The sequence below is a fragment of the Onthophagus taurus genome, unplaced genomic scaffold (genome assembly GCF_036711975.1).
Source record: "Onthophagus taurus isolate NC unplaced genomic scaffold, IU_Otau_3.0 ScKx7SY_14, whole genome shotgun sequence".
Taxonomy (NCBI): Eukaryota; Metazoa; Arthropoda; class Insecta; order Coleoptera; family Scarabaeidae; genus Onthophagus; species Onthophagus taurus.
In genome coordinates this window covers 742,025-762,499 of record NW_027248939.1, presented here as the reverse complement: position 1 = coordinate 762,499, position 20,475 = coordinate 742,025, and the positions used below count along the sequence as shown (strand labels likewise).

General features: G+C 39.6%; 1 protein-coding gene and 1 long non-coding RNA gene across 2 annotated transcripts; one reads left to right on the top strand and one right to left on the bottom strand.

Annotated features, from left to right (window-relative positions):
- Positions 1-1,103: 1,103 nt before the first annotated feature.
- Positions 1,104-7,801, bottom strand: LOC139432280 (uncharacterized). Its single transcript, XR_011642131.1, has 3 exons — positions 5,261-7,801; positions 1,859-5,180; positions 1,104-1,778 (listed from the first exon to the last, which is right to left on the bottom strand). It is a non-coding gene; the product is annotated as an uncharacterized lncRNA (long non-coding RNA).
- A 7,551-nt stretch (positions 7,802-15,352) lies between these two features.
- Positions 15,353-15,913, top strand: LOC139432302 (uncharacterized). The gene has a single exon (XM_071200794.1). The coding sequence runs from the start codon at positions 15,353-15,355 to the stop codon at positions 15,911-15,913; it is 561 nt and encodes a 186-aa protein (XP_071056895.1).
- The last annotated feature ends 4,562 nt before the right edge of the window (positions 15,914-20,475 follow it).

Genomic DNA, 20,475 nt, shown 5'->3' with positions numbered 1-20,475 from the left:
TGGAGCATCTACGACGTCGTAAACAATCGAAACTATCTCGGTAGGCAAATGCGTAATTACCAAATTATATTTTGTTTTATCATTAGTTATTCTTGACAGGTTGAATTGCGCTTCAATTTGATGAAACCATGCAGCAGGATTTGCATTCCAGAAGGGAGGCAATCTAATGTTGGTGACAATGTCAACGCTTTGATCACTAGAAGTATTCATGATTAGGTAGGTTACTTATTTAGGTTCAAATAATTATATTGCTGATCAACACTTATTAACCCTTACCAGAAATCGAAATACCTGCAATGTAGGTTTCGTCTCTAAAAATCCGGATGTAGACTCGTGGATGGCCGCTGGATAGGTAACACCAAGTCGTTGTGGTTGTGGAAAAATAGCAAGCTCGGTCACTGGTGCGAGGTTGGGGAGAATTGGATGAAGAAAACGACGAAGACAATTCTAATTTACGTCAAATCTTTCACTTCTTTCTCCAAAACGTCGGGTTCTTATTGGTTCTTATAATTTAACGTTGGGTTACTTCTTTTTCGATGTCGGGTTAGTTCTTGTTCGGGGTCACCAATTTGTGGGACAATTTAAAAAGAGAGTAAAACCAATTTGCGTTACAACGTGACTTGACTTTTTATTTCCGTTCGCACATTTGCTACATCCTGACTGGGTCCTTCGACTGGTGGTTCAAGGTGTTCTTCGCCGGTATTCATTTTTAATTATCGGTTTAATTTTTTTTTTCTAATATTCGGAAAAACGGTCCCTACTCTTCTTCCGTATGTTCGGAAAAACGGTCCCTGCTCGGGCACCAAAATTTGCGACGTCCTTTCCTGGTTCGGTCCTCGGAAAGGGGTCTTGGTGCCTCTTTTTTTTTATGTTCGGGATGTTATCGGTCTCGGGCGCCACCTTATGTTTAGAGAGTTAAGGAACTCTTTCTCCTTCAAGTAGCTTTTGGGGGTTACAGTCGGAGATTCAGGGTGTTTGAGAGAGGGTTAAAAAAAAAATGTGGTTCATAAATTAAGAAATAAAATCAACGTTTATTAATAATTAAAAAAAAATCAACATAGGAGTTTACGGAGGAAGGTAAAAAAAATCTTTATTTAAATATATATAACCGGTAAATGTCTGGTCCCACAATTGCAAGACCGAAAACAAACTTACGATGAAACTCGGTTATTTCCAAAATTCGGAGATTTTTCGGTGAAGTCTGGCGAACTTCTTGAAGACGGTTGATGACGGCTGAAGACTCTTGAAGAATGTCGAAGACTAATCTAGAACGGTCGAAGACTGATCGAGACAGTTGAAGACTCGTTGAGACAGTTGAAGACTGATCGAGACAGTTGAAGACTGATCGAGACAGTTGAAGACTGATTTAAAATGAAATTTTGACCGGCTATTTATACTTGTTCGGGGTGAAAACTGGATTTTTCCGAGTGGGGGATCGTATTAAAACAAGTTATCAAAACTAAATTATAATGTGGGGGGCTAATTAATGACAATAGCAAAATTTTATCGGCGCTATCGGATGCGGGGTACAAAATTAACTAAATCCCTTTTTTGAGCGGATTAAATTGATTAAGGAATAGCGGAGTAATTAACAATTAATTAAAAATAATTATCGGAAAAATTTATAACATAATTCAAAAGTGGGTGGAAGTACTGGTTGTACTACGTTAGGAATCAAGTGAAGATATTGGGACTGCAACCAATTTTGGGGGAAATTAAAAAACCTCCTTTAATCAATCCAAGCTTTCGATTGTAATTTCAATCATCATCAGGGAGTACTACAAACAATAAACGGAACAAAACGGTCAAAAATAAACCAAAAGGGGACGAAAGGCTCACACGAGCAATCGCTACTTACATTGAGAGGCTAAGAACGTCTAAAGAACGTTGATGTTAATGAAACCCCATATAAAAACATAACTTATCTAACAGCGGCAGTTGTTACTCAAAAGCGACGACGAAGAACACAAGAAACCTTAACAACGACGCCAAAACGCTACGACCATTTTTGTGATCGATATTCGGCGAGAACGATCGATGAAGTACAAGGCGCCACCGTCTCTGGGGGAAAACGTGACAACACAAAAGTCACCACGTGAAATTAATACCAACTCCGGATCATAGGTGGCGTTGATCACTTAGAGCAAAATTGAAAAAGAGGCGGGAAAGGAGTTAGGAAACAGAGACTCACAAAAGATCTTAAAACGAGAAAAATAAGCGCTCTACCCTAATTTGGTACATACCAAAATCTTAAAAGTAAGGACCCTCAGGCCAAAATTAACAAACGGCAGAAGGCCGACGCAACAATAGATGTTGGCTCAAAGAGCTCACCCACGGAAGGGGATGAAAGAAACAAAATTAAAGGGGCAAGTTATAAGCGCCAGAAAACTGCCCTGTGTTAAAATTTCGTAAACAAACAGAAAAATACCAGTCAAAGAACAAGGTAACGACTACCAACCAATGTTGGAGTCACTAAAACCATATTGCACCCAAAGAAGAATCACTCGAGGTACCATTGGAACCATCACCCTTAGATGCCAAAATCAACCCACAATAAATATCGCTCAACCCCTGTGAGTCCGTTCTAAAATTAACTGTGTCTGAGGAAGACGCAATGTGAAACATCTCTAAAAACATCCTTTTGTAATAGACAGGCTCCCTCGTTATAACCTTAGCATTGTCAAAATCGAACCTGTGTCCAGTGGAAAGATGGTGCTCAATCAACGCTGTTCCTCCCGACTTCTTCATATCACAATCTCTACGATGTTGAGAAACCCTATTCTTGAAATATTGGGAAGTCGTGCCTATATAGCACTTCTCACAGCCCCCACAATCGATCCTATAGACCAAATTCGACTGTAATAGAGGGGGTGTAGGGTCTTTGAGATTAGAAAAGAACCTTTTTAACGGATTACACGTATATTTTGCCACTTTAATTGGACAATCCTTAAAGATCTTAGCTAGGTTCTCTGTCAAACCGGGAATGTGAGGAAGCTTGACATACTTAGAAGGAGTAGGGGGATCACCCTCGTCGGGTGGGTGAGTCATAGACCAATCTAACTGAGAAGGCGCCCGTCTAGAAGGGGCAGGGGAACCCATAGTTTCGGTGGAAAAAAGAATCTTTCTGACCAGGGTACGGGGGAAACCATTGTTACAAAAGATATCTGATAAAATCTTAAGATTCTTATCCCTGAACTCCGGATCGGAGATACGTAGAACCCTATTCTTCATACCCTTAAGAGTGTTTATCTTCATTTGTGTAGGGTGGCAAGAGAAAAAGTTGATAAATCTCCCAGAATAAGTTGGCTTTCTATACCAGTCCAAAATAACTCGTTGGTCTGATCTTCTAACCACAAGAGAATCCAAAAAGGGAACGCTATTATCAGACTCAGTCTCAATTGTAAATTGAATGTGGGGGTTGATAGAATTGAAGATCCTTAAACATTCACCCGCGCCATCCTCAGGAACTGCACAAATGATATCATCCACATATTTATAGATGAAAGGTAGTTGGAAGGGAAGAGAAGGGATACACGCATCAAGGACGAAGTCCATGACGATGTTAGCCAATATGGGACTCAGAGGGCTACCCATAGGGGTGCCAAACTTCTGCTTATACAGGGTACCCTTAAAAGAGAAGACCGAAGAGTTGAACAAAAATTCTATGATCCTGAGAAACAACTCCTGGGGAATGTCACAACAAGAAGACACCAAACTCCAATCTGTGACTAACCTCTCAGACACAAGTTCTAGAGGGACGTTGGTAAACAAAGAGACCACATCTAAAGAAATCAGCACGTAGCCGGGGGGCAGGACTAGGTCCTTCATCTTGTCCGAAAATGCGAAAGAGTCGCTGATGTTATAAGTCGATCTGTTAAAGAACACTTCTGTGAGAATGGTGGCCAAATAACTTGACAGACGGTAAGTAGGCGAACCCACAAACGACATGATGGGACGCAGAGGCACCTCAGCCTTATGAATTTTTGGAAGGCCATAGAACTTGGGGGCAACACCATTATGGCACACTAAAGACCTATAGACTTCTTTGGTGATAAATTCACCATCCAAAAGGTCTTTACAAAGTTTATTTTGTTTTCTTTGTATAGTGAAAGTGGGATCTGACTTCAGGCGCTCATAAGTGGACGTATCACCTAGTAAAGCAAGAGCTTTAAGGTCATACTCAGTCTGATTGAGGACCACAGTAACCTGACCTTTATCGGCCGGCAAAACTAAAAGTGGATCAGCTCTCTCCTCTTTCAAAAACTTGGCTGTCGTAGTTTGAAGGTGAGAAATTAAACCCTCAATAGGAGAATTCCCAGATGTATTATAAAAGCCATTAGTGATGATGTTAGTGGCTCTAGCTCTACGGACATTGATGGTGTCACTAGGAACCCTCTTAAGGGAAGACTCAAGATCACTAAGCAATTGGGGGACAAGCAAGTTGTTAAACGTAACAGGTAACCCAAATTTGGGTCCCAAGGACAGAAAGTTGGACACATCTGCAGGGAACTGAACATTGGACTTATTCACGAACCATTTGTTATTGTTCGAGACTAATTTGTTAAACTTAAAGTCATCTACCAACTTTTCAAACTTTTTAACGTTACGATTTCTAATATTGTTAAAAGACTTTTTATAAGAGGCGATAAGGCGGTTTTTTAACTCATAATATACATCATTGGGGATTGTAGCCTTAACTGACTTATGCAAACTATTGTTTTCTAATGATAATCTTTTTAGGGTGGTAAAAACATTTGAAATCTCTAAATTAACAAACTTAATTCCCAACCTATGTAAAAAGGAGTGGATCCGCTCCGTTGTCTTCATCGAAGAACCATCTACCATGTTGAAAAGATGCCTGGAATTGTCCTTGACATGATTTGGGACGATCCCGGCACGTCTGCATCGCAAAAGGAAATGTTTTCTGTTATTGAAACTCGCCAATTTCTTGTTCACCCTCATCATCCTCTTGATGTCAGAGGCCGTCTGTTGTCCGTATGTAGTCACGATGTTAGATAAGAAGCCCATCTGGGAGTAGTAAAGTGGGTGGAAGTACTGGTTGTACTACGTTAGGAATCAAGTGAAGATATTGGGACTGCAACCAATTTTGGGGGAAATTAAAAAACCTCCTTTAATCAATCCAAGCTTTCGATTGTAATTTCAATCATCATCAGGGAGTACTACAAACAATAAACGGAACAAAACGGTCAAAAATAAACCAAAAGGGGACGAAAGGCTCACACGAGCAATCGCTACTTACATTGAGAGGCTAAGAACGTCTAAAGAACGTTGATGTTAATGAAACCCCATATAAAAACATAACTTATCTAACAGCGGCAGTTGTTACTCAAAAGCGACGACGAAGAACACAAGAAACCTTAACAACGACGCCAAAACGCTACGACCATTTTTGTGATCGATATTCGGCGAGAACGATCGATGAAGTACAAGGCGCCACCGTCTCTGGGGGAAAACGTGACAACACAAAAGTCACCACGTGAAATTAATACCAACTCCGGATCATAGGTGGCGTTGATCACTTAGAGCAAAATTGAAAAAGAGGCGGGAAAGGAGTTAGGAAACAGAGACTCACAAAAGATCTTAAAACGAGAAAAATAAGCGCTCTACCCTAATTTGGTACATACCAAAATCTTAAAAGTAAGGACCCTCAGGCCAAAATTAACAAACGGCAGAAGGCCGACGCAACAATAGATGTTGGCTCAAAGAGCTCACCCACGGAAGGGGATGAAAGAAACAAAATTAAAGGGGCAAGTTATAAGGGCCAGAAAACTGCCCTGTGTTAAAATTTCGTAAACAAACAGAAAAATACCAGTCAAAGAACAAGGTAACGACTACCAACCAATGTTGGAGTCACTAAAACCATATTGCACCCAAAGAAGAATCACTCGAGGTACCATTGGAACCATCACCCTTAGATGCCAAAATCAACCCACAATAAATATCGCTCAACCCCTGTGAGTCCGTTCTAAAATTAACTGTGTCTGAGGAAGACGCAATGTGAAACATCTCTAAAAACATCCTTTTGTAATAGACAGGCTCCCTCGTTATAACCTTAGCATTGTCAAAATCGAACCTGTGTCCAGTGGAAAGATGGTGCTCAATCAACGCTGTTCCTCCCGACTTCTTCATATCACAATCTCTACGATGTTGAGAAACCCTATTCTTGAAATATTGGGAAGTCGTGCCTATATAGCACTTCTCACAGCCCCCACAATCGATCCTATAGACCAAATTCGACTGTAATAGAGGGGGTGTAGGGTCTTTGAGATTAGAAAAGAACCTTTTTAACGGATTACACGTATATTTTGCCACTTTAATTGGACAATCCTTAAAGATCTTAGCTAGGTTCTCTGTCAAACCGGGAATGTGAGGAAGCTTGACATACTTAGAAGGAGTAGGGGGATCACCCTCGTCGGGTGGGTGAGTCATAGACCAATCTAACTGAGAAGGCGCCCGTCTAGAAGGGGCAGGGGAACCCATAGTTTCGGTGGAAAAAAGAATCTTTCTGACCAGGGTACGGGGGAAACCATTGTTACAAAAGATATCTGATAAAATCTTAAGATTCTTATCCCTGAACTCCGGATCGGAGATACGTAGAACCCTATTCTTCATACCCTTAAGAGTGTTTATCTTCATTTGTGTAGGGTGGCAAGAGAAAAAGTTGATAAATCTCCCAGAATAAGTTGGCTTTCTATACCAGTCCAAAATAACTCGTTGGTCTGATCTTCTAACCACAAGAGAATCCAAAAAGGGAACGCTATTATCAGACTCAGTCTCAATTGTAAATTGAATGTGGGGGTTGATAGAATTGAAGATCCTTAAACATTCACCCGCGCCATCCTCAGGAACTGCACAAATGATATCATCCACATATTTATAGATGAAAGGTAGTTGGAAGGGAAGAGAAGGGATACACGCATCAAGGACGAAGTCCATGACGATGTTAGCCAATATGGGACTCAGAGGGCTACCCATAGGGGTGCCAAACTTCTGCTTATACAGGGTACCCTTAAAAGAGAAGACCGAAGAGTTGAACAAAAATTCTATGATCCTGAGAAACAACTCCTGGGGAATGTCACAACAAGAAGACACCAAACTCCAATCTGTGACTAACCTCTCAGACACAAGTTCTAGAGGGACGTTGGTAAACAAAGAGACCACATCTAAAGAAATCAGCACGTAGCCGGGGGGCAGGACTAGGTCCTTCATCTTGTCCGAAAACGCGAAAGAGTCGCTGATGTTATAAGTCGATCTGTTAAAGAACACTTCTGTGAGAATGGTGGCCAAATAACTTGACAGACGGTAAGTAGGCGAACCCACAAACGACATGATGGGACGCAGAGGCACCTCAGCCTTATGAATTTTTGGAAGGCCATAGAACTTGGGGGCAACACCATTATGGCACACTAAAGACCCTTAGACTTCTTTGGTGATAAATTCACCATCCAAAAGGTCTTTACAAAGTTTATTTTGTTTTCTTTGTATAGTGAAAGTGGGATCTGACTTCAGGCGCTCATAAGTGGACGTATCACCTAGTAAAGCAAGAGCTTTAAGGTCATACTCAGTCTGATTGAGGACCACAGTAACCTGACCTTTATCGGCCGGCAAAACTAAAAGTGGATCAGCTCTCTCCTCTTTCAAAAACTTGGCTGTCGTAGTTTGAAGGTGAGAAATTAAACCCTCAATAGGAGAATTCCCAGATGTATTATAAAAGCCATTAGTGATGATGTTAGTGGCTCTAGCTCTACGGACATTGATGGTGTCACTAGGAACCCTCTTAAGGGAATTGAGTCTTCCCTTAGATCACTAAGCAATTGGGGGACAAGCAAGTTGTTAAACGTAACAGGTAACCCAAATTTGGGTCCCAAGGACAGAAAGTTGGACACATCTGCAGGGAACTGAACATTGGACTTATTCACGAACCATTTGTTATTGTTCGAGACTAATTTGTTAAACTTAAAGTCATCTACCAACTTTTCAAACTTTTTAACGTTACGATTTCTAATATTGTTAAAAGACTTTTTATAAGAGGCGATAAGGCGGTTTTTTAACTCATAATATACATCATTGGGGATTGTAGCCTTAACTGACTTATGCAAACTATTGTTTTCTAATGATAATCTTTTTAGAGATGTTTCACATTGCGTCTTCCTCAGACACAGTTAATTTTAGAACGGACTCACAGGGGTTGAGCGATATTTATTGTGGGTTGATTTTGGCATCTAAGGGTGATGGTTCCAATGGTACCTCGAGTGATTCTTCTTTGGGTGCAATATGGTTTTAGTGACTCCAACATTGGTTGGTAGTCGTTACCTTGTTCTTTGACTGGTATTTTTCTGTTTGTTTACGAAATTTTAACACAGGGCAGTTTTCTGGCCCTTATAACTTGCCCCTTTAATTTTGTTTCTTTCATCCCCTTCCGTGGGTGAGCTCTTTGAGCCAACATCTATTGTTGCGTCGGCCTTCTGCCGTTTGTTAATTTTGGCCTGAGGGTCCTTACTTTTAAGATTTTGGTATGTACCAAATTAGGGTACAGCGCTTATTTTTCTCGTTTTAAGATCTTTTGTGAGTCTCTGTTTCCTAACTCCTTTCCCGCCTCTTTTTCAATTTTGCTCTAAGTGATCAACGCCACCTATGATCCGGAGTTGGTATTAATTTCACGTGGTGACTTTTGTGTTGTCACGTTTTCCCCCAGAGACGGTGGCGCCTTGTACTTCATCGATCGTTCTCGCCGAATATCGATCACAAAAATGGTCGTAGCGTTTTGGCGTCGTTGTTAAGGTTTCTTGTGTTCTTCGTCGTCGCTTTTGAGTAACAACTGCCGCTGTTAGATAAGTTATGTTTTTATATGGGGTTTCATTAACATCAACGTTCTTTAGACGTTCTTAGCCTCTCAATGTAAGTAGCGATTGCTCGTGTGAGCCTTTCGTCCCCTTTTGGTTTATTTTTGACCGTTTTGTTCCGTTTATTGTTTGTAGTACTCCCTGATGATGATTGAAATTACAATCGAAAGCTTGGATTGATTAAAGGAGGTTTTTTAATTTCCCCCAAAATTGGTTGCAGTCCCAATATCTTCACTTGATTCCTAACGTAGTACAACCAGTACTTCCACCCACTTTACTACTCCCAGATGGGCTTCTTATCTAACATCGTGACTACATACGGACAACAGACGGCCTCTGACATCAAGAGGATGATGAGGGTGAACAAGAAATTGGCGAGTTTCAATAACAGAAAACATTTCCTTTTGCGATGCAGACGTGCCGGGATCGTCCCAAATCATGTCAAGGACAATTCCAGGCATCTTTTCAACATGGTAGATGGTTCTTCGATGAAGACAACGGAGCGGATCCACTCCTTTTTACATAGGTTGGGAATTAAGTTTGTTAATTTAGAGATTTCAAATGTTTTTACCACCCTAAAAAGATTATCATTAGAAAACAATAGTTTGCATAAGTCAGTTAAGGCTACAATCCCCAATGATGTATATTATGAGTTAAAAAACCGCCTTATCGCCTCTTATAAAAAGTCTTTTAACAATATTAGAAATCGTAACGTTAAAAAGTTTGAAAAGTTGGTAGATGACTTTAAGTTTAACAAATTAGTCTCGAACAATAACAAATGGTTCGTGAATAAGTCCAATGTTCAGTTCCCTGCAGATGTGTCCAACTTTCTGTCCTTGGGACCCAAATTTGGGTTACCTGTTACGTTTAACAACTTGCTTGTCCCCCAATTGCTTAGTGATCTTGAGTCTTCCCTTAAGAGGGTTCCTAGTGACACCATCAATGTCCGTAGAGCTAGAGCCACTAACATCATCACTAATGGCTTTTATAATACATCTGGGAATTCTCCTATTGAGGGTTTAATTTCTCACCTTCAAACTACGACAGCCAAGTTTTTGAAAGAGGAGAGAGCTGATCCACTTTTAGTTTTGCCGGCCGATAAAGGTCAGGTTACTGTGGTCCTCAATCAGACTGAGTATGACCTTAAAGCTCTTGCTTTACTAGGTGATACGTCCACTTATGAGCGCCTGAAGTCAGATCCCACTTTCACTATACAAAGAAAACAAAATAAACTTTGTAAAGACCTTTTGGATGGTGAATTTATCACCAAAGAAGTCTAAGGGTCTTTAGTGTGCCATAATGGTGTTGCCCCCAAGTTCTATGGCCTTCCAAAAATTCATAAGGCTGAGGTGCCTCTGCGTCCCATCATGTCGTTTGTGGGTTCGCCTACTTACCGTCTGTCAAGTTATTTGGCCACCATTCTCACAGAAGTGTTCTTTAACAGATCGACTTATAACATCAGCGACTCTTTCGCGTTTTCGGACAAGATGAAGGACCTAGTCCTGCCCCCCGGCTACGTGCTGATTTCTTTAGATGTGGTCTCTTTGTTTACCAACGTCCCTCTAGAACTTGTGTCTGAGAGGTTAGTCACAGATTGGAGTTTGGTGTCTTCTTGTTGTGACATTCCCCAGGAGTTGTTTCTCAGGATCATAGAATTTTTGTTCAACTCTTCGGTCTTCTCTTTTAAGGGTACCCTGTATAAGCAGAAGTTTGGCACCCCTATGGGTAGCCCTCTGAGTCCCATATTGGCTAACATCGTCATGGACTTCGTCCTTGATGCGTGTATCCCTTCTCTTCCCTTCCAACTACCTTTCATCTATAAATATGTGGATGATATCATTTGTGCAGTTCCTGAGGATGGCGCGGGTGAATGTTTAAGGATCTTCAATTCTATCAACCCCCACATTCAATTTACAATTGAGACTGAGTCTGATAATAGCGTTCCCTTTTTGGATTCTCTTGTGGTTAGAAGATCAGACCAACGAGTTATTTTGGACTGGTATAGAAAGCCAACTTATTCTGGGAGATTTATCAACTTTTTCTCTTGCCACCCTACACAAATGAAGATAAACACTCTTAAGGGTATGAAGAATAGGGTTCTACGTATCTCCGATCCGGAGTTCAGGGATAAGAATCTTAAGATTTTATCAGATATCTTTTGTAACAATGGTTTCCCCCGTACCCTGGTCAGAAAGATTCTTTTTTCCACCGAAACTATGGGTTCCCCTGCCCCTTCTAGACGGGCGCCTTCTCAGTTAGATTGGTCTATGACTCACCCACCCGACGAGGGTGATCCCCCTACTCCTTCTAAGTATGTCAAGCTTCCTCACATTCCCGGTTTGACAGAGAACCTAGCTAAGATCTTTAAGGATTGTCCAATTAAAGTGGCAAAATATACGTGTAATCCGTTAAAAAGGTTCTTTTCTAATCTCAAAGACCCTACACCCCCTCTATTACAGTCGAATTTGGTCTATAGGATCGATTGTGGGGGCTGTGAGAAGTGCTATATAGGCACGACTTCCCAATATTTCAAGAATAGGGTTTCTCAACATCGTAGAGATTGTGATATGAAGAAGTCGGGAGGAACAGCGTTGATTGAGCACCATCTTTCCACTGGACACAGGTTCGATTTTGACAATGCTAAGGTTATAACGAGGGAGCCTGTCTATTACAAAAGGATGTTTTTAGAGATGTTTCACATTGCGTCTTCCTCAGACACAGTTAATTTTAGAACGGACTCACAGGGGTTGAGCGATATTTATTGTGGGTTGATTTTGGCATCTAAGGGTGATGGTTCCAATGGTACCTTGAGTGATTCTTCTTTGGGTGCAATATGGTTTTAGTGACTCCAACATTGGTTGGTAGTCGTTACCTTGTTCTTTGACTGGTATTTTTCTGTTTGTTTACGAAATTTTAACACAGGGCAGTTTTCTGGCCCTTATAACTTGCCCCTTTAATTTTGTTTCTTTCATCCCCTTCCGTGGGTGAGCTCTTTGAGCCAACATCTATTGTTGCGTCGGCCTTCTGCCGTTTGTTAATTTTGGCCTGAGGGTCCTTACTTTTAAGATTTTGGTATGTACCAAATTAGGGTAGAGCGCTTATTTTTCTCGTTTTAAGATCTTTTGTGAGTCTCTGTTTCCTAACTCCTTTCCCGCCTCTTTTTCAATTTTGCTCTAAGTGATCAACGCCACCTATGATCCGGAGTTGGTATTAATTTCACGTGGTGACTTTTGTGTTGTCACGTTTTCCCCCAGAGACGGTGGCGCCTTGTACTTCATCGATCGTTCTCGCCGAATATCGATCACAAAAATGGTCGTAGCGTTTTGGCGTCGTTGTTAAGGTTTCTTGTGTTCTTCGTCGTCGCTTTTGAGTAACAACTGCCGCTGTTAGATAAGTTATGTTTTTATATGGGGTTTCATTAACATCAACGTTCTTTAGACGTTCTTAGCCTCTCAATGTAAGTAGCGATTGCTCGTGTGAGCCTTTCGTCCCCTTTTGGTTTATTTTTGACCGTTTTGTTCCGTTTATTGTTTGTAGTACTCCCTGATGATGATTGAAATTACAATCGAAAGCTTGGATTGATTAAAGGAGGTTTTTTAATTTCCCCCAAAATTGGTTGCAGTCCCAATATCTTCACTTGATTCATAATTCAAAAGATACCCTTATTTATGTGGAAAATTACAAAAATATAATTATCAAAATTTGTTAGCGTTTACGGCACTTACATACATAAACATTTTCCCGACCGCGTGTTTCACGTTAACTTCGATTAATCAGTATTAATTAACGCGCACTTCAACACAAAGTAGCTTCGGCAGTTGGGCGGTGTCCGGGGCAATCCTATACGGGTAGTATTTTACATGGATGACCATCAGGAATGAAGTAAATTAATTAATTAAGATGCGGGATAATTTTGGTTAATAATCATGTTAATCATAATCGGATCGTCTTTAGAATCATTCAACTGTTATTTCATGATACTAGTAATTGTTTGAAATCGGTTTGATTGTTCTACGATTTCTAATTCCGCATCATAAAAAAAATAGTCGCTGTACGGTAGCTCGCTGGCTGCTGAAACTCACTCGGGACGGTCGGCCTTGTTTACAGTAACACACTGATTACTGATACTTCTTCGTATTTTACTTCGTTGTGGTGTTATTTAATTATTTTAAATAATAATTTTCAGAAACCATGTGCTTTCGGTAATTACGTCGTTCGGCGATTTCCACTAATTGCTTTTGTTTATTTGAAATTCGGTCAGGAAACGTTTTCGGAAAAAGGTTTAACGGTTTTAAATGGATTAACATGAAAATTTGAAGTTTAATTAAGGAAATTAAGGAATTAAGGAAAATGCGAATAAAGTTGCATAAGTGGGTGGTGATAGGGTATCAATTTTTGGATTTTTCTAAATCGGGCGGAAACTGTAGGAGGTCGGGGTAATGTGGGAAGTATATTCGGATGTTATAAATTTTTCCAGAAAGAAAGAAAAAATTTAACTTCGTTACACTACTCTTGGAGAAAAAGTGGCATCGTCCGCAGTTGCCGCCTTAATGAAAGCAAAAGTAGCGGTCGGTATGGGCGTAGGTAGAAAAAGAAATCGTACGGGTCGACGACCTTTAAAAAAAGTTCAAACGCGTGTGAAGCGTGGTGGAGCTATATCTTTTGTAGATGCACTTCGGTTCGCTCGCAACGCAATATCGAGATCAGGTACTAAGAATTTGTTGACAAACGTTAAAGCGGCGTACGGAGCTTTGAAAAAGATAAGAAAAAGAATTTCCGGACCTAGAGGTCGAATTATTCGAATTCCGAAAACGGGAGGTTTTTTACCTTTAATTCCCCTGTTTGCAGCTTTAGGTGCCCTAGGTAGTATCGGCGGTGGTGCTGCCGCTATTGCAAGAACTATAAACAACGCCAAAACAGCTAGAGAGCAATTAGATGAAGAACGAAGACATAACAAGGCTATGGAAGCAAAGGTCGTAGGTAGCGGATTTTCTATAAAACCATATAAGAAAGGTTGCGGTTTGTTTATTGAAGGAAAGGGGAATAATGTTGCCGGCACAGGTTACTTCAATAAACCCTATAAGAAAGGTTGCGGTGTTGTAACCACTAGTTCAAAAAACTAGTTCGAATACCTCGTCGTGCGTTAACTAACGTCGAGTTGGAAAAGTTTGCGAAAGTATTAAAAATTCCACATTTCCGGGGTATATTTATGAGAGACAATCTCCCGAGTAAGATTAAAAAGAAGGACAGAGGTATCGTTAACTTGGACAACTTGAAAGGACGAGGAACGCATTGGGTCGCATATAAGAAAGACGACAAGGACATATACTATTTCGACAGTTACGGTGATTTAAGACCGCCATAAGAAATCGAACAATATTTGCTGTCAGACGGTAGGGGTGGTAGAATAAAGTATAATTACTGTCGATATCAAAGAGAAATAGATCAAAATTGCGGGCAGTTGTGTCTGCAGTTTCTAAGTAATAAAAGGACCTATTAGAGTGTAGAGACGTTTAGTTTCAGAAGTAATGGAGAAAGAAGCAATACACACGACATATACATATACGTTGACCGGAAAGTCATCCGAATTGACTTGTAATTTTAATCCTCCGATCTATTTGAACGAATTTGGTAGTTACGAGTTGGCTCTTTTAAATTTCGAAACGTTTAATAGTTTAGCAAACGTTGATAAAAGCAACAACGTAATCCAATACGAAGATAAGACAGGACATTTTAAAAATAATATAATAGTACCTGTTGGAACGTACGATATTGATGATATTGCCGAGTTCGTGAATGAACAGCTAGAGATAAGACACGCTAAAGGAGTCGTAATAAGGATTAAGGGGAATAATAACACACAACATTCTTTAATAAAAAGTACGCGTCGAATTAATTTTGCATGCGATAATTCTATAGGGCCGTTACTTGGCTTCAAGCCTCAAATATTACCTAGAGATACGGAAGTGGAATCCGATTTCGTAGTAAACATAAATAAAACGAACGCCTTACAAATTTATTGTAATTTAGTGACGGGATCGTATAATAACGGAGTTCCCGTGCACGTTTTATATCATTTTTTCCCAAACGTTCCTTCAGGTTTTAAAATAATCGAATCACCACAACTGCCTATTTATTTACCGGTTTTACCGAACGTGATTAGTAGCTTAACAGTACGTATACTTGATCAGGACGGAAACTTGGTAGACTTCAGAGAAGAAGAAATAACAGTGAGAGTTCACCTGAGATCGATAAATTGAATTATTTAAATTGAAATATTTAAATTTGACTAACGTTATGACAGTGTTATATCAAAACAAAAGAATGCGGTGGTCAAGAAGAGACAGAGTGAGAAAATTGTTTAATGGAGAAAACTATAAAGCGCGCGTCATCAGTTAACGTAGCGGCAGTAGAAGACGATCCATTCATCGATTATCACCAGTCAATCGAAGGTATTTAGTTCAGTTAGGATACGAAGTGTTAAAGTAATGGACATTTTAAAAGTATCCGATAATATAAAAACAGATCACTCTATCGTAAGTTATGAATTCCATTCGCATCAACCGCTTGGATCGACCACGTTCGATAACAATGACGAAATTAGAATTTCAATTCCGGAAATAGATAATTATACTTTACCGAGCGAGAGTTATCTATACGTCGAGGGTAGCGTTCGTAAGTTAGCCGCGGACGGAAGTATAACAAAAGATGCCAGCGCAACGGGGCAATTGGTTAACAATCCCGTTGCATTTATGTTTAGCGATATTCGATATCTTATTAACGGAGTACATGTTGATGGTGTGCGGAACGTCGGTATAAGCTCATGCATGAAGGGTTATTTCTCATCTACACAGAACGAGGTGGTGAAATTAGAGAACGCCGGTTGGCACATAAAACCTTGGAAAGATGACGTAGCGGGTGTTTCAAAGGCTTTAGACAAAAATGGAAATTTCGGTCTTAGCGTTCCGCTAAAAACGTTGCTAGGATTCGCAGAAGATTTCAGAAAGATCATGATGAACGTTCGACGGGAACTTGTGCTAATTCGCTGACACGATGATACAGACGTCATCTTTCAACCGGCAGCCGCTCCGAACGACGAAAAATTGAAATTGATCATTAATAAAATTATATGGAGAGTTCCTCACGTGGCGGTTGGATTACGCGAACAGTTGGCATTAACAAAACTATCGGAAAGAAACGTAGACATTCACGTTCCTTTTCGATCGTGGGAAATACACGAGTACCCTCAACTACCTCAAACTACGAAGCAATCTTGGGCCGTCAAAACTGCTCCACAATTGGAAACGCCTAGATTTATAATCATCGGATTTCAAACAAATCGAAAGGGCATATTTAAGGGAAACATGGCATTATTTGATAATATAAACTTAACGAACGTAACCGTTTTCTTGAACGGAGAACGTTTTCCGTACGATAATTTGAATGTGGATTTTGATAACAATCACTATGCGATTTTGTATGATATGTATTCAAGATTTCAGCAAGCATACTACTATCAAGAAAGCGAACCTTTCTTTTCACCGGAAGAATTTAAAACTTACGCGCCGTTAATTGCACGTATCAACAGGAAGCAATACATAAAAGCGGAGTAGAAATAAAAATCGAGTATTCGACGAAAAATCCAATTCCGGAGGGTACGACAGCTTACGCATTAATTCTGCATGACAGAGCATTTGTGTATTCGCCTCTTACGAAAATGGTTAAGCAATTAATATAGTGGTACTGTTGAAGCAACGTCATTTAATGTATCTCTAAACATCGAAGGAAACGTTTGCATACAGTGGTATATAATGGTTTTTCAAAGGGATTTTATTGGTTTGGACATTCAATGTTTCACGATAAACGATGAAGAATTTATCCCAAAGGAACTGGCTTCTTACGACAGTAATCATTGTATAAGTCATTACGTGTTTCAACCTAGTCGAAGCTTTTCTTCACTATCTACCAAATTTTGCAATACGGCGAATTGGTTAATGAGTCATCATCATTGTATTGATTGGAACGACGGGTTTGTTCCTGCGTCTCGTTTCGATGAGATCGTTTGTTATTTGTGTCGTTCGACAAAAGTAGGGTACGTAAAAGGACGTGAGAAAGCTACATTTTTAAGAAGAATTTTAACAATACCGGTAAAAGAATTGCCGGAAAATGAATGCAAATTGGAGGTTGGTACGCCGATGTGTCCCTATCATAAAACACTGCACCGAAAACCGGACATACCTTAAAGCTATTAATGCAGCTTTTGTTTCTAAGGCTTCTTTTTCTAAAGCTTCGTCGATTCCCACTCCCCCTACTAACATAAACATTCCTACCATCGAAATTCCCTCATTAAGCCCGAAAGTAGAAACAACCAAAGAGGAAATTTTGACCGAAATTAATATTTTGTATCAAAATTTTTATAAAGACCTTCATGCAAAGGTACTTCAATTGCAGACCTCTTTGAGAGAACTTTCACAGTTTAGGGAAGGGCTGGCGTCGAGTTCTAACCACTCTTTAACAACGTCACTCGACATCACCGTTGCAACATTAACCGTTGAAATGAAAAAAGGAGAATTCATTTTGTCTTCTTTACATACTAATAACTTCCCTTCCTAGCTAAAAGATGTCCGGTAGCAACAACGTCGGGAGGGCGCTCACGTTGGAGCGAAGAGTTGCTTCATTGGAGGTAAAAGTAGATACCCTGTTTCAGCTGGTAGGCTATATCTATAATCTTTTTTGCACGTTTTTAATTTCATAATCTTCTTAGGTAAACAGTATTGTCTCAGAGTCGGCAGTGGTGAGAGGGCAGGTGCATGTTCAAAACATGCACATACACCATTGTTCGACTGGGATAGAACCTCCGACACCGACACCTGCAGCGCCTCCGCCCCCGTATGAAGTGCGGGATGAGCAGGAAGAGGAGGAGGAGTGGTAACCATTTTTCCTCCTCTTCCTTAGGTTAGGTTAGGTTATGTTAGGTTAAATGGTTAAGGTGTTATAATTATTATTATTATTCTTAAATATATGTATATATAGTTTCTTTTGCTATATTTTCATTCAGTCTTATCCTGTTAATGTTATAATTCATTTAGTACGAGAATCATGATCGACGAGAAATTAAAGTGTTTACCGCAACTTCTAACACTGCCTATAGCAAATTTTAGTAATGGTTCGGTCGAAGAACACTTTACAAGACACAGTAATTTATTTGGTGGAAAATGTAAGCGAGGTTTAATTGTAGGACCCTCAGGTGTCGGAAAAACAAATGCTATGTTATCGCTTTTAGTTGTACGTAATGGGTTGCGCTTCCTAAACTTGTACTTATGCTCTAATTCGTTATACCAAAATAAGTACGATTTTTTAAGACGTTTAATTGAACCTATAAAAGAGTGCGGTTACTATGAATTTTCTAATATAGACGAGTTCATTCGACCGGAAGATGCGAAAGAATATTCGGTAGTCGTATTTGACGATGTTTCCTGTACAGGTCAAAATGTCATTAAGGAATTTTTTTCGTATGGTCGGCATAAAAACATTGATTGCTTTCTAATTTGTCAAAGTTATTGTGCAATTCCAAAACAATTAGTTCGCGATAATTGTAATATAATTTTTGGTGTTATTTAAACAAGACTTAACAAATTTAAAACACGTATTTGAAGATCACATAATGAGCGATATGGAGTTTCATCGGCTAAAGGAAATTAGCGAAGCTTGTTGGGAGAATAGTCACGGCATCCTAGTTATTGATTTAGATTGTAGTGTATCTAAGGGACGTTACCGTAAGGGTTTTGATAAATTCGTTGAAGTTTAAAACTAACGACTTCAGCTGTACAGTTCGTAGTAACTTCACATACATCATACAATGAACAAGACGATAGCTGCAGAACTTATCGCGGCACGAGAAGTCGTGAGAGACAAAATTCGTTCTTTAAAAGAAGACTTAGAGGAGTCAAGGATTCGGTCGGAAACCGCATATGTACCCATCGCGAGGCCATTACAGGATATTGTCGCAAAGCTTGATACAGCGCCTTTACTATCCATTCCAAAACGAAGTCTATCTCCATAAGAAGAAAAGTTGATATCTAAGATGCAACGTTACTCGCCGGATATTTCTGACGTACCAGCTAAAACCGAGACAGAATATTTTATTCGAAAACCGAAAGTTCCAGTAAAAGAACAACGACGAAAATTTACTACATCGACTCCTGAAAAAAGGTTGGTATCTTCTCCCACGTCTTCTCCTCTTGACCCATTAGCTCATGCAGAAGAAGAAGTATATGATGTTATTATAAAAGGTTTAACGGACTTATTTCAAGCTGATTTAGTGGAGATGATACCTTATTCAAAAGCAAATGGTAATTTTAAATATATTCTAACAGTTATTAATGCTTTCTCAAAGTATGGATGGGCTGTACCACTAAAAAACAAAACTGGCAAAGAAGTTACGCGAGCTATGGAAACAATTCTATCGGAAAAGCGGAAACACATACCGAAGAATCTGCAAACGGAAAAGAATTTTACAATGAGGATTTTAAAAAGCTCATGTCACGATATCACATCAATCACTACAGTTCGTAGCGTCGAGCTACAAAATATAAGATGGGTCTTTGGTTTCATCAAATTCCATCATTAATTTATTGTTAGCATTCGCACTGCGTTTAGTGCACATACTTAATCCACCGCGAATACCATTTTTAAAGAAGTGTAACATGTCTATGTCCATTAATAATTCTAATTTTACCCCTGTCATTCGTAATAATGCATCCCAACCGAAGCCCGGCGCTGTGAAGTAACGACATGGATCTAAAGAGTAATACTTCATCGAGATGATTCGGAAATTCTCAAATACGTCCGCCAAAAGTAAAACGTCAGACGTTAAATAAATGTCGCTATATTCGCCTAAAGTGCGACAGTTAAATAAGTTCCACACCGTTTGTGCACGACAATAATTTTCTTCGGTTATACTATCGTCGCATAAAGTATTGTAAAAACTACTTCGATCTGGCAGAGCGGTAAGATTCAGCTTTTCGAATGAATCCACAAAGGAATACGAAAAAACTCCTTTCTGACGTATAAGTCGAAACTGTTCTTCGTTCCTAAAATATTTTCTGATTTGAACGCATTGGTTGTCTTCCAAAAATGAACCCAACTTCTCTAGCGATAAAGCCATAAACCTAAATGAATCCACAAATCTCAATTTCATATGAACCCGCCTTAGCTTTCCCTTGCTGTCAATGTTTTCTCCTACGATAATTTTTTTCGAAAATGATATATACTATTCTTTATTCTGTACTATAAAGTCCACGTCTTCTTCTTTTAATGCCATATCTTTCCGTCCGCGATATATTTCAAACTTCGACAATGATTCGTCATAAGAACATTTTATATAATATGCAAATGCATAAGGTTCGTGTTCGAAACATTTGACGGAGTATGAATTATCATCGTTAAGTTCTGTTGCTTCCGCATCGGCGATCGGTTTCTGTAATGCTTCAAAATCTGCATACACCACGAACGGTATTTTTAATTGTCGTTCAAAATTTTCGAACTGTAGTATATTTTCCTTTTCTTCATTTCCATATTTATTTATTTTCAAATTTGTTGTTGGTAAAAT

Coding starts and splice junctions, on each gene's coding strand:
- LOC139432302 (XM_071200794.1), top strand. CDS start 15,353: ATGGACATTTTAAAAGTATCCGATAATATAAAAACAGATCACTCTATC.